This window comes from Peromyscus eremicus, chromosome 18 (assembly GCF_949786415.1).
Source record: "Peromyscus eremicus chromosome 18, PerEre_H2_v1, whole genome shotgun sequence".
Taxonomy (NCBI): domain Eukaryota; kingdom Metazoa; phylum Chordata; class Mammalia; order Rodentia; family Cricetidae; genus Peromyscus; species Peromyscus eremicus.
Window position 1 is genome coordinate 27,534,284 of NC_081434.1, and position 18,241 is coordinate 27,552,524.

Genomic DNA, 18,241 nt, shown 5'->3' on the forward strand with positions numbered 1-18,241 from the left:
ACATTGATCTAGAAATTCTACTTACAGGTAAATTCCCTACTGAAATTCTCATGCACACATACCATAAGACAGAGAAAAACTGTAGCAGCAGTGTTTGTAATCTTTATATCAATCAATGGATATGTGGCTTAATAAATAGTGGTATTCTCACTAATAATGGAATACCCTATAAACAGCATAAAAATCAACTATTATGTTGATTATGGAAGTTAGTATATCTTATAAACAATGCAGAATGAAAGAAACACATCATAAAAATAATATGATTGACTTATATAAAGCTTAAAGACTCAAATCATAGCTCTATGTTAGGAACACATAAACAATTAATAGTATATAGTATTAACAGCACACATCTATAATTTCTTGGGCTCTAGTAAGTAAGACTTGAGTCTTGGGTGCTGGAGAGCTGGCTCAGAGGTTAAGAGCACTGGCTGTTCTTCCAGAGGTCCTGAGTTTGATTCCCAGCGACCACATGACGGTTTACAACCATCTGTAATGAAATCTGGTGCCCTCTTCTGGCCTGCAGGGATGCAGGCAGAATACTGTATGCATAATAAATAAATAAATATTTTTTTTAAGAAAGACTTGAGTTTTGAAAATAGCTGGAGTTTTGATGAGAACAGGGAGAGAACATTTAGGACTTAAAAAAAAATGTGTTTAGATTTCTAGAAGTCCAATAGGCTAAACTGGCTAGTTGAGCCCCTGTATCTAATTAGATCAGTGGTTCTCAACCTTCCTAATGCTGGGGCCTTTTAACACAGTTCCTCATGTTGTGGTGACCCCCAACCATAAAACTATTTTCCTTGCTACTTGATACTGTTATAAATTGTAAAATAAATATCTGATATGCAACCCCAGTAAAAGGGTCATCCCACCCACAAAAAAAGGTTATGACCCACAGACTGAGAACCACTGAATTAGATTCTCCCCGCTCAAGACCTAGTCTATTCCAGAGATAGTACTACAAAAAACAATATCAAGATGTGTCCACATTTATTTTACTGGATCTGGTGTTCAAAGACACTCTACTGTTGATCGTTGGGAAAGGGATTGTGCCACTGTCCCCATTTTAGATATAAAGAAAGTAAAGTACAGAAAAGTTAAACTGAGTTAAACTAAGAATTTGAACCTCTCTCTTACTGTTAATTCCTTAAGTCCTGGGATACATTACTATTCCATAAGCTCAGAAGCCAAACTAGAGTTATGTTCAGACCCTCAAGATGGAGACAGTTGTATAGTGACATGAGGAACCAAAGTTCACTGTTGCTGTCACTGTGGGTTAATTACATCACTGATAACAGGGCAAGTAATCTGAGTTTTCCAAGAGCAACACTGGGTTTAAATACATCTGTAACTTACTAGAAAGGTGGTAGGAACTTCACTGCGGTATGAATAAAAATAAAGGCAAAAGCAAAATTGTTGTTAGCATTACAGTGTAAAGATACTATATTTTCACCTTAGGTGGCAATATTTAGGCCTGAATATCCATTTCAGCCTTGCAGTAGAACTAGATTATGAACTCTTTTTAAACTATTTTTAAATTAAAAGTTTATAATTTAAAAGAACACAAAATGAGGCTCTCATCCCACCAATACCATTCAACAGGAAAGGTCTTAAGAGATGTAGGAGAAAATTAATTCTGATGACTACCACATTACCTTGGGTGCGTTTTCTTCCATACATTCCACGAGGTCATCCACTATTTTCACAAGCTTGTCTATGATGGAGTAATTACTCAAGCCTTCAGAAATATTTGAAAACTTGTCCAGAAGGTCAGTCAAGCTGAGTGACAATTGGACTACCATATTTCGTAACCAACAATGACTAGGCTGGAAAAGATTCAAAGAGAAGACCAAGCATCCATGAATATAGTGAGGTAGACCCAGAGGGCTCTTCAAAGCTGTCAATGACTTAGTCACTGGCTGCAGGACAAAGGATTTCCTTAGAACACAGCAGGTCAATTTTTGTCTCGATCAAGTCTGATTTAGCGTCCATTTCAAAATAAACAAAACGCATGGAGATGGAGGAAGTGGTGAATGATTTTGCCCTTCCACGAAGAAAATAAAGCCAATACAGAGGTGACCCTTACCCCACACAAAGTACATCTATTAATGGACTTTAATTCTATGGAAGATTATTTATGTTCTACTCACTGTGTCCTCAAATAAGCATTAGATACAGATTGGATTATCAAAAATTGCTAGGGAAGGGAGTCTTAGCTCTGAAGGAACTCTCAGGCTAATATAAATGAACCTAAAGGTCTTGATAGGTTTCAAGGCTTCTAAACAGATAGATTACATGGGTAGGGATGTGGTCTGAGATCTGAAACGAAGCCCTTCAGCCTAGAGACAGTACCAGCTGTGTTATTTGTGGGAGTAAGCGCAAGGTGAAAGTGTATTTCTTGTTCAAAATTATCATCCAACCATTTGTTCAAAAACTATCTAAAATTCCAAGGTTGTGATAGTGGGACACTAAACCAAGCAGGCACAACTCACGGAGCCAGTTCTGCCCACTCGTTAGATAACTACTAGAAGCTGGAATTGGGCCTCGCTGCACTCAGGTCGAGCTGAGAGACTCCAGGCAAACAACATGAACTCGGAATCACACACTGCACGTGTGTCTAGCCTGAAAATGAAGGAGGTAGTGTGGATAATTTTTAACATAAGTTGCACCAGGGAAACACTATAAAAAAAATTCTTGTTCTCTGTGGTACCTCTACTGCAGAGTATTCTGAGGTAGGTGGGGGTTGCTGAGAAATAATGTACTAAAAGGATATAGGAATGAATGAAAAAATGAATTAGTTAGAGCCCGGGGAAACAACTCAGTGGCTAAGAGCACCAGTTGCTTTTGCAGAGGATTCGGGTTTACTTCCCCACACCCTCAGGACAGCTCACAAACATCTCTAACTCCGGTTCCAGGGGACCTAATGACCTTTTCCGGGGTCCAAGGGCACCTGGCAAACACACAATGCACATGTGTGGAAGCCAGCTCTCAACAGAAACACTTCAAAACCCCCAAGTTCCTTCTTGGATTCCTAACAAGTCCCTTTCAAAGCTGTCAGACTTTCGTACTGATCCACTCTGTGAGTATCTTTCCTATTGGGCCACTATAAGTCAAGTGGCAGCCTTCTGAGCAAGGGCCAATAGGATATGGAACACAGCACACGCTACAATACCATTTATACAGTAGCACACACAGCCTTCACCAACCTGTATAATCAGCTGCAGTTATGCAAATTTTCAATGATAATGCATCTCTTTATTCCACGCTACCAATATTCTTGCCTATCCTCTTGGACACAAATTCTGACACAATTAAATTCCCTTGTTTTGAAGTAAGGTACCCCTTTTATCCTGTGGCTGTTCCTTTATTTATTTATTTATTTATTTGTTTGTTTGTTTGTTTTGTTTTTTTGAGACAGGGTTTCTCTGTGTCGCTTTGCGCCTTTCCTGGGACTCACTTGGTAGCCCAGGCTGGCCTCAAATTCATAGAGATCCGCCTGCCTCTGCCTCCCGAGCGCTGGGATTAAAGGCGTGCGCCACCACCGCCCGGCTGGTTGTTCCTTTTTTTAAAAAAGCATTCTTTCTCTCTTCTCTCTTTCTGTGCACCCCCTGGCCAAGCCCCCTGGCTTTAGTGGAAGATCGTTCATTCATTTCTTATTTTTGAGCTGGGGAAATTTCAGAAGACTTACCACTCCCCTGTTCAACTCTATTTATGACATTTCGTCTTCTTCTGTCTATTTAGTTATGATTTCTCTCATTTTCACAGACTTAAATCAAGTCTGAGTGATAGAATTTCTCAAGGTTTATCCTTTCAAACACAGGGACAATGTCTTAATAGCAAAAAAAAAAATGTCTGACATAAATTTATTCATTCAGCCGGGTGGTAGCGGTGCACGCCTTTAATCTCAGCTCCCAAAGGGCATAGGCAGGTGGATTTCTGTAAGTTCAAGGCCAACCTGGTCTCAGAGCGAGTTGCAGGACAGCCAGGGCTGTTGCTACACAGAGAAACCCTATCTCGAAAAAGCAAGAAAAAAAAAATCATTCATTCATTTCTTTCCTTTTTATCCCCATCCCCCATCCTGCAACACAGACAAGATCTTGCTATGAAATCCAGATGAACCACCACCTTGTGATCCTCCTGCCTCCATCTCCCAAGTACTGGCATTAAAGAAACATGCCACCATACAGCAGGCTTGCTAGACATTTTTGGGCATCCTGTTCAAAGCTCACATATTTCTAAGCCCTTGTTATATTTTATTCAACGGTCATTATTGTTTGTGCCATAGTTCTGAAAAGACTGCCTCTTCAACTCAGCCCTATGCATTCACTAATTTGTTTACTCAGCTAGGCAGCCCCTTTTTAAGACTCTTGGATCTATTGGAGAGACAACCAAAGTAAACAAATTGTATTCACTGTCAACCTCTTTTCACCTTCCCAGCACTGGGGTTGGGGGGGCAGGGGGGGCCCTCAGGGGGAACCAGTTTTGACCAGAACATCAAGCAGTTTCTCTTCCTTCTTTTTTTTTTTTATTACTTTTTAATTAAATATAGTCAATGATTTGCAAAGAGAACAAAGCACAGTGGACCAAATATTTCATTTGTGAGATGGTAGGAAAGTCTGTTTCTCAGTTCTTCCAAGATTATGGTTATGAAATAGATGATTAAGTGTTGACAAATTCACAAAGAGAATCCTTTCTCCTTTGCCTTAAAAATGGCATTATCGATGCTTCTTATCTTTCTGGGGCCATTTCAAACTTTAATACTTTAAAACAAATATTAACTTACAGCAGTCATTAGAAGATAGAAATGTTCTCTTTTGCTCCAAGAATGTGAAGGATTAGGAGAGTTAGCAGTAACCCAAGATGCCAGAGACAACATATGACTTTCACATTTCTGAAGGACATAGAATTTGACTGTTTTTCTTTTTTTTTCTAATCCATACACATATCTATCAAAAGAAGGAATTAAAACTGCTTTGAAGAGGAAAGTTTGCCTGGGTTTCTCCTTGGCTCCAAACTGCATGTAATCTTATCTTCCTTCCTGTTACCTTCTGGTGTGATGGGAGGTTAATTAGAGTGGGCCTGTCTGAGACTATTGGAACAGTGTATGCTGCCTACTTCTATATATTTGTAACCTATATTCATCGAAAATGCTAATTGACCTCCCGACATTAAACCAACGTCTTTGGATTACGAGCAGATCGCCACCACTACTGATTTAGCTGCGAACTTTCTTAGAGATTTTAATGTCCCGTGGGCACCAAACAACATGATTTCACTACCTGACTAAATATAAGATATTTGAAAGGCAAACATAATTATCAGTATTCTGAACACCAGGGCATATGACTGTTTGTGAGGGGCAATGATGAAAATATCCATGCTCTCCTAAAGTCAAACAAATGTTAAAAAGAAGATGCATGGATTCTGTAAGGTATGTAATGGAGCCATTCTACAATATCAGAACTGGTCAATTTGAGTCACGCATGAAGAGAATGTAGAGATTGCTATGTCTGGCCTATTTTGTCCTCTCAGAATCCGAAACATTATTCTGCATCAGTTTCAGACGTACAGTCTTTGTGGTCACCATAAGATTCATGGGATTCACAGTACACTGGCATACTTGGAAGTTAAGTGCTTTCTTAGTAAGCCTAAATTTTGCATAGTGCCAAGGTCAGTCAGATTCTGAGGGAGAAAAGCCCTAGCTGGTAAATTTTGAATGATATTTATGAGAAGTATTCACCAGCTTCTAATTCTTGGCACCAGCAATATGATTCCGTGGGTGGGCAAATCTAAAGTTTCCTAAAAACAGCACTCTGTAAAACATTATGTCTTGACATGGCTAGTGTAGACTCCCCAAAAACTTAATGCCTTCTGGATGATCTGGGTTTGGGGATGACTCTGTGAGTCCTCCCCGGAACAACTCATTTGGATCTTCAGAGCTTATTCCACTCAATTTGCATTTTCTCTTTTGAATGAAAGAGATGGACAAAATACTCAATCTGACTAAGGTGGTATGCAACCCAAGCAGTATCAATACACGCTATTTCTTGGGACGGGACGGTAAATGGCCTCTGAGCCAGACCCAAAATAGACAAGTGAGGACACACGGCAGGGAGGGGAGGGTAGCAGAGGCAGATCGCCACAGAACCAGTTCTTAGTTACAGTTGCCTCACTTTGAATTTTAGGCAAGTCAATCCATTTAGCGCCTCCCTTCCTCCCACTGTAAAATAGAGGGATCTGTTTCTTTGGTGCTGGCATATGCTGGAGTCGATCCCCACCTGTGGCTACTTCTTACAACATGCACGATGAACATTTAGTGTTGAATTAGAAGTTGTTGTAGGCATGAAATGTGCAGTAGATTGTCAACAATGAACGGAAGGTAAAAAAATACCCTATTGGTAATTTTACATTAATTGTAAAGTCAATGATTGTATTTTGCATAATGCAAGCTAAATACAATTTATTATATTCAACTGCATCTGTTCTTTTAAACTTCTCTTTTTTGTTTTAAATTTATTTAATATACAGTGTTCCGCCTGCATGTATGTCTGCACACCAGAAGAGGGCACCAGATCTCATTACAGATGGTTGTGAGCCACCATTGTGGTTGCTAGGAATTGAACTCAGGACCTCTGGAAGAACTACCAGTGCTCTTAACCTCTGAGCCATCTCTCTAGCCCTAAACTTTTCTTTTTTAAATGTGGCTACTCAACAATTGAACATTATACTTGGCTGTAGCATGAATCTTAAAGAGTCTTATTAATAAAATCAAACCTGCGGCCAGTTATTGGGGTGAATGCTGGAAGGTCAGAGAAGCAGAACAAGCCACAGCTAACCTCACCTGGCCAACTTCTCAGCTGGTCTTGTTTCCTCAGACTGGAAGCTTCTGTGTCCTCATCCCAATGGCTCTCAGCTGAACTGCTGCTCGAAAGCCTGAAGCTAAACCAGCTAAAAGCTTCTAGTTTCTGGTCCTCATGCCTTATATACCTTTCTGCTTTCTATCACTACTCCCTGGGATTAAAGGCTCACTTTCTGGAATTAAAGGCGTGAGTCACCATGCTTGGCTGTATCCTTGAACAGATGGATTTCTGCCTCTGGAATGCTAGGATTAAAGGTGTGTGCTATCACTGCCTATCCTCATGTTTAATATTGTGTCTGTCCTGTTCTCTGACCCCAGATAAGTTTATTAGCGTACACAATAATTTGGGGAACACAATACCACCACACTTGGCTCTTTTTTTTTTTTTCTATCAGGCATAATTTGGTCTATATGTTCTAAACAGGGTCTCAATCTCATTTATCAATATGAGCCTCAGTGCTGTAGTGTGAGTACAATAAAAGCCCTTTAAAACAGTATTCGAAATCCTAGTTTATCCATTTCCTTTTTTCTTTCCTTCTTTTTTCTTTCTTTTTTTTTTTTTAAGAAACTCTCTTAAGGCAGGTATTGGTGGCATGGGACTCTAACCCCACTACTTCAGAGGATGAATTAGAAGGATGTGGAATTTAAGGTCATTATTGGCTACATAGTGAGTTTGAGGTCATCCTAGGCTACAGAAGACTCTCTCTCTCAATAAAATAAAATAAAAAATTAAAAGTAATACTTTCTTCCTAAATTGGAGGTTGAAATAGATGAAGAGATAAGTACACTCACCTACTTAACTTAATTTAACTTCTATAGTAAGTACTCCATATCATAGGGGTGGACCATCCAAATCCATATGTACAGTGACATGTTCTGTAGGACCACTGATTAGATGGCCGTGGACACCTGACTCAGATAAGCCACTAGGAGAAATCCCTCCCACAACTGGAAGTGGTGATCAGAGCTAGAATTAGTCTTTGAGCCGGGCTAAACCTATAGGGTGTCAATTTGGGGACTGTGAGATGGTTGTGGAACAAAGAAGCAGCATTCTGAAGAGACACAAGGAGAGTCTGCAGAGAATCAGACACAAGCTAAGGAAAGCCTGCTGTCTTTGCAACCTGGTTCTCGTGAGACTTGCACATGCCCAGGCCCTTGGCAGCGAGCTACAATAACAATGGGGCCTACCTTCCCTTCCTTCCTCCTGTCCCATCCTTTTCTTTTTCTCTTCCCCTTCCTTTTCCTGGTTAAGCTTGAGTTTACTATTGTTAAAAAAAAAAGGACCATGGGAGTCCTTATCAGTGGTACAAGACAGGCTTCTTCAACACTCAGAAACCTAGCACTTTCACTACAATTAAATGTTCTCTGGTAAGCAGTTTTTGAGTAAGTACTATATGCATAGAGTCATCTAGAGAATGGAAAGGAATACAATAAGGCAAAGAGGCCATCCCTGCTCTTTCTGTAGTTAAGACAGAATAAATAAAGAAACCAACAACATAGCCATGCCATCTGGGCATCGTGGCACACCTGTATAATAGCACCAAGCACTTGGGAAGCTGAGGCAGGAGGACTTTGAGTTTGAGACCAGCCAAGTTATCATCATCATAATGATAATAATAAGGATGACGATGATGACAATTGTCATGTGCACGCCACACATAAGACTTTTTTTTTTAATGTCTTAATTGTTCCTCACAACATTCTTGAGAAGAGCACTTACCAAGGATACTTACAGCTGCCCTGTAAGTGATACGCTGTTGTACCCAAAATGAATACCTTTTAGGGAAATTCCACAGAAATCAAGAGTTAATAAAATAAAAGAGAACATTCCTCCAACATGCACAGTGTTAGTGCTGCTGACCACTATGTCTTCAGCATTAATCAAAACACTCAGCTCAAACTCTATGTGGTGTTAATTTCCTATGGTCCCATATTAAAGGGAGAAGAGAAAACTCAATCTAGAAGTGCAGGTAATGGCTTTGTGTGAAAACAAGACCTTAATCTGCTCTTAAAAGAGCTGTTAGCTGGGCTGGAGAGATGGCTCAGAGGTTAAAAGCACTGGCTGCTCTTCTAGAGGACCTGGGTTCAGTTCTCGGCAACCACATGGTGGCTCACAACCATCTGTAATGAGATCTGGTGCCCTCTTCTGGCGGGCAGGGACACATGCAGACAGAACACTGTTTACATGTAAATAAATAAATAAATAAATAAATAAATAAATAAATAAATAAATAAATAGCTGTTAGCTAAGATATGTTCAGTTCCAAAATAGCCATAATTCCATGGTAGGGTAAGTGGGCAGATTCAGCATATAGCACAGGAGTTGAGAACACACAGGACTTCAAGGGGCAGCAATTCATCAGGGTAGGGTAGTGAGTTGGTGTAGAGGAAAAATGGATATTACAATGGCAAGGTTAGGATGAGGCAAGATTATGGGGAGTCGGAGTCTTACAAACATCAAGCTTAAGGGTTTGGGTCTCAGCCTTCAGCAAACTAGAACAATGAGATAGTTTTTGAACAGAAATGATTCAGTACAAATAGATTAGGAGGCTCAAATGAACAACTAAAAAATGCTTACAACCAAGACCTCATAGGATGTGCCCAAGACAAGACAGAAGCATTGCTGAGGTTCAGATACTGTGTGTTGAGTTACAGGCACCCAGCCGTCACATCGCCTGGGACCTTGAGACAATGACACGTGAGACAATGACACTTGAGACAATGACACATCAGGAAATGTTCCTACTTCCCTTCCATACATCCTTCGGTAAATGCCCACTACCCAGAAGCCACTGCAGGTGCAGAACAGAACAACAACAACAACAACAACAACAACAACGTGTATAGTCTTCATTTTTGTCAAGTTTGTAGGCTAGGGGAAGACTGTCAATCAAATAGCCCTGTAACCAATCAGGAAACTGTATTCTGAGCCCTCGTTGCAATAACGCCTTTTCCTGTTTCAGAAGATGAACAGTAAGTCATTCAGCACATGTGAAGGAAGGGTAGATCCACAACTGCATAATCATTTTTAAGCCTCTCTGTCAAACCAGGAACCGAAGTACCAACAATAAGTCCTGGGGTGGTGAAAAGAACACAGAGCCTGTGAAAGAGCCTCAGAGTGAACATGTGCGTGCCCCAGGAAAGCTACAAATGAAGACACCTAGGAGGTTTACTGTCCCAGCAAGAATGGAGGTCCTCAATCAATCACTTCCCTCTTAGCTGTTCCTTTAAAAACTGCTTTAGGAACCAGGCCTATAACTCAGTGTGCCTGGCACAATTCTGGGTTTGATCCCCAGCACCCAAACAAACAAAAACGGAAAAAAATGGAATAGTAGAGATTAGCTCCGGGTAATAAGGGTCAGTAGTTATAAACTTTGATAAGGAGCGAGTTGTTCACGTGGGTTTAAAGTGTCCCCAAGACTGTTAATGATTACATGCACAGAAATCAGTTGAACATCTTCACCAGGTGAGAGAAACAAGTTGCCTTGTGGGAGATGGCCTACATACACTGCACACTCTGGGAAGGGCCATCTGAACAGGAGTCATGAAGCGACACCATGGCTTAGAATGCATAAAGTCCACAGAATCAGTAGGAACTCTCAACCACATTTAAAAGGGAACACTTTACCAAGGGGGAGGGTGCATTGCCATTAAGACAAAAAAAAAAAAAAAAAAAAAGGCTGAGGAACTTTTGAGGGGGACTTTAAGATAGGATCTGTTGACTTCTTATTGTAGCTAGAACAAATTACCACGGAGCTGCTAGACAAGATCAAGTTTATTGTACAGTTCTTGAGGCCAGACATGTGGAATAAATCTTACTATAAAATTAAGTCACTCATCGTACTGAGGGGGAACTTTGCCCTGCCCTTTCCAGTTCCTACAGGCCACCCGCCAGAATTGCTAGAGCTGCTGCACTCATCTTTAAAGCCAGCAGAAGAACGTCTGCAAATCTCCCTCTCTATCTCAGACACATCAGATTCCTTGAAAAGGATGCAAGTGCATGGACTGGCTCCACTGGATAATAAAATCCTAACTGAACTACCTCTTGATAATCCAGGCTAATCTTCTCATCTCAAAAATCTTAACTGAATTCCTTCTTCAAAGTTCCCATGGCCAGAGAAATTAACTGGACTATGATATCTTTGAGGAATCGCTATTGTTGATACTAAAATCGTGCTATGGAGGAATGGCTCACCAGTTAAGAGATGTACTTCTCTCCCAGGCCCCAAGTTCTGTTCTTAGCACCCATGTCTAGCAATACCTCTAGCCTCCATGGGCATCTGCACTCATGTGCATACGTGTGTGTGTGTGTGTGTGTGTGTGTGTGTGTGTGTGTGTGTGCATATACACAATTTCAAATATTAAAAATCTTTAAAAAAATAAAACGTAAATCATGATCATGGAACGGACCTTTGCCAGAGTAACAGAAATGAAAACACAAAAGGATGAAATTGAAAACAGCCAATACATTAAAATATTTGCTAAATTTACTAGAGTTGAAAATACCTTGCTGATAGGTAAAGATAATTATTCTCTACTTAAGAAACACATACTAAATTATTTAGAAGTAAATGGCTGTGATATACACAATTTATTTGGAAAAATAATTTAATATATATTTATAATAGAAAAAAAGATTTGATAAAGCAAATGGATGTTGAAAAGAAACGCTGAACCTGGACTAGAGCATATAGTGTTCTCTGAATATTCTTGCAATTACTCTGTGCAACTAAAGGCATTTCCAAAGAAAATTGTGACTGTGTATATATAATTTAATCTAATTTTAAAATGATGAGGAATTTACTCCAGCACCTCCAGTATATGGGCTGATACACACATTAGAACAAACACATCTGTGTAGCGACATTCAGCAACCCCATGTCCATTCTTTCTATAGTAACTGCTAGGTGAATGAAAGACCCAGCAGTGTACACTGAGGTATTTCTAAGCTTAAGAAGTTGAAGGAAAAATTCTACCCATCTGGCAGTATTATAGTTGTGAGGATTTGGAATTGATGACTACCTGTGGATTCAAATACTAACTGGATGATCACAACCTGTTATTTCTGAGAGAGAATCTGCTAGGTTATTTTCTAAGAAGGCCCTTGAGTAAGGAAAGTAGACTTTCCTTTCAGCACTGAGCTGATTTTTTTACAATAAAAGTGAAAAATAAACTGTATCCTGCCCAGTGCCCGTGGCTGACTTTTATTGCTTTGGCCCCAGGGAATCTTTCTGGCACCAAGTCCCACCCCACCCTCCATTGTTTAAACACAAAAGATTAGGCAGCTGGAGCTCTGACCACCAACAAATCACCACAGGCCACTCAACTGGGAAAGGCCTCTGGTCTTGGCAGAGGCGAACACTTTAAAATGAAGGTAAAGGGTAAGACCCCAGTTTCTAGGCTAAGCCCTCCACACTAGCTTGTTTTTCTTGCCAACTGCGGTGGCCAAGAACAACGTTTCTCACTGGTTCCACAATAGCATGCCAAGACCAAATAATAGCAGGGTTCTCTCGACTGCCGAAACACGCACGAAATATGTGGCAATCTGTCGGCTTTATTTTCACAAGCCTGGCTCTAGCTATCACCAGCCCATACTGAAATTTATGATTTAGCACCATCTATGATTAGACCGGCACACAATCATCTATTTAGTTATTTCCCGCTCAACGCTTGCTTTGCAAAGAGCAGCAGGGTTGCTTTGAGCAAGTCTGGCAACCGCCAGGCTCAAGGGGGCTGCCGTCAAGAGCGGGAAGGAGTCTTTATTACCTAGAAACTTCCTTATAACACTTGGCTCACCACCGTAATTATTCACATCCCCATGTTCATAACCCAGTGTGAAGAGTCAGGATGGGTGGAGTGGGAGGGGATGGGATGGGGGTATGCTTTTTTAGGGCTGTCATGTTCAAACTGTAGAACCCTGGTCAGAAGAAGTCTGGACCATAAATCTCCTTGAGGCTTTTGTAAAATATGAATAATAACAGGCTACCTAATTTACAGGCTTTGGCTCGCCTTTGTTGGGGGGGGGGATGGGAAAGTGACATCTGTCATTTCACAAATGAAAAAGAAATGTTACAAAAAGGCTATGGACTCTTCTCTTAGTTTTTATTAAGACGTTTTCCTTATTTACTTCGTGTGGTGCTGCTGCGGATGGAATTCCGGGACCTTACCTACACTAGGCCAAGTACTAGAATGCTAAGGCCAGAGTTTTTTAACCTTGTAAGCACAGGTTCAGTTGTGTTCTTCACCAAACACTTGGTGACAACGTGATCGTTTGGTGACAACCGGATCAAATGTCTGCACTGACTGACTGACTGTCAAGATGCTCTAACTCTATGTCTCTATTGCAGAGACTGACCGCCCCCTCATCCCTCCCTACCCCAACACACACACACCTGAACTGACAGTCAATTGACCAAGCTCAAGGATAGCTGGTCCAGCATGAACAACCATGTTCTAGAGAGTTCTAGAGAACTTTCAGGAGTTCATGCTAAAGCCACAGGCAGTCTCTCGAAATGAAAACCTTGTGTAGTATTGGAAAGGTGCTCTACAGAATGGAGTACTATGCTTAAATTGGTAACCGTTTTGATGGACTGATCCACAAGACCCAGAAACAACATGCGCATGCATCATCAGCACGTGGTGAGTATTTGGTACAGGGAAAGATGGGGGTTGCAAAGGAGAGGGCAGCCTAAATGGCTTTAAGTTTACTTCAGGATTACAGCAGCTACAGTGAATTAGCATGGACAGCATGTGTGTTGAAAACATGTTGCAAGTTGGAACACACAGTATAACAGCATTAATATTGTATCTTTTAGTATGGCAAACCTTGAGGTCTCATTAGTGTATAAAAATGTAAGCGTTACTATGCATCTTTTTCAGTCTACATAACTCTAGTGGAGTTTGTCCATGGCCTATCATCCAAGAACTTACATCAAAGCAGAAAATTCTAGCTCCTAATAACTGTTATCACTAAGAGACCATTCAGGGAGTAATGGAGATGGGGAAGCATGTATGAGGCTGAGTTATATTTTACCACTGGGGGTTAAAAACACTGAAGCAGATACTGTGCAATGCCAAGGTTTGATAATCTTCATGAAGAGGCTATACACACTTCACTTATTTTGTATTTACAAATTCTGACACTATGTAACAGGGTTTTAGTGACAGAGTAGAATTTTTAATTATAACCACATACTTTTTTTATTCAAAGATCTATTGCATGGCTTATAAGCTCAGAAATAAATTATTCTATGTTCTTAAATAAAATAGGAATGAATATATATGTGTGTATATATATATATATATATGAGAGAGAGACATTGTCAAGGAAAAAAATTAATTAACATGACTTTACATTCAAGCCCCTTTGAGAGACGTCCAGGAGAAAAAGAGACATCAGTTGCTAAGTCTAATGAAGATGGTCTGTTTCCTTTTAGCTTACAGGCCTAAAACACAAGCTGAAATGCTCACTTTTAATCCAGCAATGGCCTGAAGGAAAATTTTTTTTAAATTGTATAAGTCAAAATCTACAGACATCATCTTCAAATCAAGACAAAGAGCAGAGAATTTCTTTAATGTGGACAATCCCATTTCCCCCATTAGCTACTAAAATACAACTCAGAAATGTACAGATTACATACCAAAACATCCATCCCGGTGACATAGTTGAGGGCTATCATATAGTCATTTGGAAGATTTGCCACCTACAGAGACCAATAAATAAGTGAGTAAATATGAAAGAATTCCTTGAGAAAATTCATACATTCCACCTGTCATATCATTTACATTCCATTCCCCTTGTTGTCCAAAACACAGTGGTGAAACAAAACTTCTGAATTCTAAATCTGATCATGGGTAGTTAAGGATATACCACACCTGGTACCTAGCCAATCACCCATGGCTAGTGAAGTCATGGATTTTGGTGGAGAACCTACAACCATCACTTTATTAATTCTACCGAGTTTTGGAAAACCTAACGTGAATCTTCATTTCCAACTGTAGCCCTGGAATTCCCCTTTAGGACAATTTTCCAATTTGTTTCTACGTAAGGCTATAATGCCTTTCTCGTCAGTAGTTCTCACAGCAGATAGGCAGAAGGAAAGGGCTTAAGTGCACGTTCTCAAGTCTCAGCAGATGGGCTGAGTTTTATACAGCAAGTCCCGCAATGATGCTGATACACACTCAAGCTGGAGGGCTACTGGTCCATGTTGGTCCTATGAAAAGTCAGGAAAGGTTCCGGAGGACAAGGCTACTCTTACAAGAAGTGGACACTAGAGTTTCGTTTTGAGAGGTTTGGTTTTGCGATAGGACTCAGTTCAATCACCTTGGGTTGGACACTTGATTGTGCTTCACCAACCGGGCTAACTTCCAAAGGCCGTGAAAAGCGTCTCACACGTTTACAGCAATAGTCCTGGGCATCAATGAATCAGCAATGGACCGAGCACTAGCACTAAAGAATTTGGAATTAAGCTAAACTCTCTTGGTTTCCCTCATTTATAAAACAGAGATCCAGTTATCCGTTACTACTTAAGTGAATGTGCCAATCACGTTGTAAAATAACAACCCATGTTCTTTACTGAGACCTAGCCGGGAAAAATGGTTTCAAAGGCGGATGACATCTTTATCCTGTGTCTGACATCATCATTGTTCCTATAGAAAGCTGAGATCACATGCATATTTACAGGGGCGGGTTATCTCCGACAAGTTTCCTATGACGTAAGACAGATGCTGCTTCTTGGTCTTTCCATTAGAATTTAGAATCTGAAGGCAATTTGGTGAGAAAACGCCAGTCTAACACAAGTGATCAGAGCAAAGATAAGGTAGTAATCGGCCCCACAGTGGCGTTATTCCAACGCTCACCCATTTCAGCCTCGGTGGACAAATTTAACAATTTCGCTTTCTGCAACCCATGTGATGATTGGTAGCAAAGGGGTTTAACCGTTTTCAAGTATTTCCGCTATTCTAGGCACTGTGCTCTTAAGAGTGAAAGTGGTATTATCGTCTCTCTGCCAGGGTATCTCTATTTAACAGGTGAAGAAAGGCAGACTCAAGGGGACCAAATCACTTGTCTCTTGGGTGTTACTTGTGAACCAGAATCCAGGTTCCCCCAATAACCGAAGACACATTGCCGCACGGCTCAGCTGCCTGTGTTCATCTAGTGTTTGGCTCCTTGTGCACTGGAACAGACTGTACCAGACAGTCTATATGTAAAATACTATGTACTAGCCTAGCATGGCGACACATGCCTGTAATCCTAGTATTTGTGAAGCTTAGTGGCCAGACAGTAAATGAAATTCTCTTTGCAATTCTCTACAATTATCCATCCATCTTTTGCTTGTCTCGCTTGTCTACTGGAAATAAACCAGGGCTCCTGTAGAAGGTGGTGGCGTTATATTTATTTTAGGAGTTAACTCTTATATTCTCTACACTTTACCTTTCTTCTTCTCAACCAATTTTCCCTTCCATGCTTTTATTACTTCTTTTGGCTTCTGTATCTTCAATCCCAACTTCGAAAAGCAAAACCACCTAGCCATTTTACACAAGCCCCACGACACCAGCAAAGGCACGGTGTATGCCTTAAGAGGCATGAGACGGAGAAGTTATTTACAGTTCCTGATGGACTAACCATGTAGATTAGAGTCATTCCACAAGGAAAACGCACGAAGAAGTTGTTAAGGATTCTGAATACAGATGGCTGAAGAGCTGGTTTATATTACTTTTCAAAATTGAAATTTAGAATTAATATTTAAAAACCTTAGGGTCAGGGTATAACAAAACGTAAGGGAGATGCTGGCCAACTTCATTTTATGGGAAATTAACACATAAAAAAGTTGATTTAAAGAAGCCCAAGAAAGCTCACAAAGAGTCCTATGAGGACACTAACCATCTCCACAGCGTCCGTGGGAAGATGCAGCTCCACACTGAGCTACTTTATATTTGACTTGTGGTAGGACTAAAAAAAAAAAAACCAGAGACTACTTTTGAATACTACTTTACAATTGATAGTAGGTTTTCATGCAGTCACTACTGTAACCCCATGAGACACGCCTTATTAATCCTATTTCACAAATGAGGATGGGGAGGGAAGTATGGCAGTCTGGAGGTTAAGTATGGCGGCTAAGTGGTACCTCCAAGGTCAAAGGCATCAGGAGTACCTGGAGGGAGGGAGAAACCCTGACTAGCCTGAGCTGCTGTCTGCGCACCAAACCACAGTGAAGGCTCTTTGTTAGCGCTTGCCTTTCCTTGTTTGCTTTTCAATTACCCTCTGGAAGAGAATTTGAAAAACTGAGCTGCAGATACTTATGATCGTTTCATAAGTTATTGTATTATTTTCTCAGCATTTACAGTAATGTTGAAGGGGACTGAGGAAACACAAATAAGCTGGAGATAAATTCCACGTCTCTGACGTTTATTGATCACTGGGGAAAGTTTTATAGAGAAGAGAGAGCCTTGGACCTGACAGACAGATGTTGCTTAAAGACTCGGAGTTTGAAGCTGGGGCCAACAGCACAGGTTCTGAAGACAGACGTTTACATTGGATGCTGGCCCGCCACCTGCTAACTCGGGTCTTGGAAGTTACTTCAACTACTTCAGCTTTCATTTCCACATGTATAAATGGAAATTAGACTAGACTGTGGCTAAAGGTTTTATGAGGATTAAATAACTCATACTAAGGGCTAGCTGGGCATGGTGATGCATGCCTTGATTCTCAGCACTTTGGAAGCTGAGGCAGAGGGATAGTCATGAGTTTGAGACCCCAGAGATATATAATGAGTACAGAGCCCTCCTAGGATATATACATGGCAACCCTGTCTCTAAAATCCACAGTGGAAGAAAGGAAAGAAAGGAAGGAGGGAGGGAGAGAAGAGGACTTAGGCATGGTGTATAAAAGAGCGCAATAAAGTGGGGACATACTGAATACAAAAGCATTATATGTAAGGGAAGGGATAGAGAGCTTGTGGTATATTTGAGAGGCTAGATAAAAAAGAGACACTGAATTAGAGACATGTCAGAGGGACATCTGAATGCTGGGCTAACAGATTCCTGTGGGAGGCAGCACCACTCAATGGGAACAGTGGCCTTTAGGCACATCACATTATCTCCATGGACTTTCTACTTTGTCTGTGAAAGAGGATTAAGTGGATAATTACTAAGATTAAGTCTGGTTTAGCTTTCTGGCAAGCAGGGAAGGAAAAGGGCAGTACATTTAGGATGAATAGTCTAGAAGAACGGATGGGAGAATAGAGAGGTTAGGGACGAGTGAAGAGTTACCGTGTCACTAAGAAAGTGCTGGGCATCTATCTCTGTTCAACATTTACACAGACAATGGAAATCTCTAGAAAAGCGGGAATCAGAGTGGAGTGTGGGTGTGCACAT

The 18,241-nt window shown here is 40.7% G+C and overlaps 1 protein-coding gene across 2 annotated transcripts in view; it reads right to left on the reverse strand.

Annotated features, from left to right (window-relative positions):
• Positions 1 to 18,241, reverse strand: part of Kitlg (KIT ligand) — an 82,951-nt gene that overhangs the window by 19,611 nt on the left and 45,099 nt on the right. For both annotated transcript variants that reach the window (XM_059245441.1, XM_059245439.1), the window contains exons 3-4: positions 14,506 to 14,568; positions 1,662 to 1,832 (exon numbers count right to left, since the gene is read on the reverse strand). In XM_059245441.1, coding sequence (XP_059101424.1) covers positions 1,662 to 1,832; positions 14,506 to 14,568 — 234 coding nt within the window. The remainder of the gene's footprint in view (positions 1 to 1,661; positions 1,833 to 14,505; positions 14,569 to 18,241) is intronic.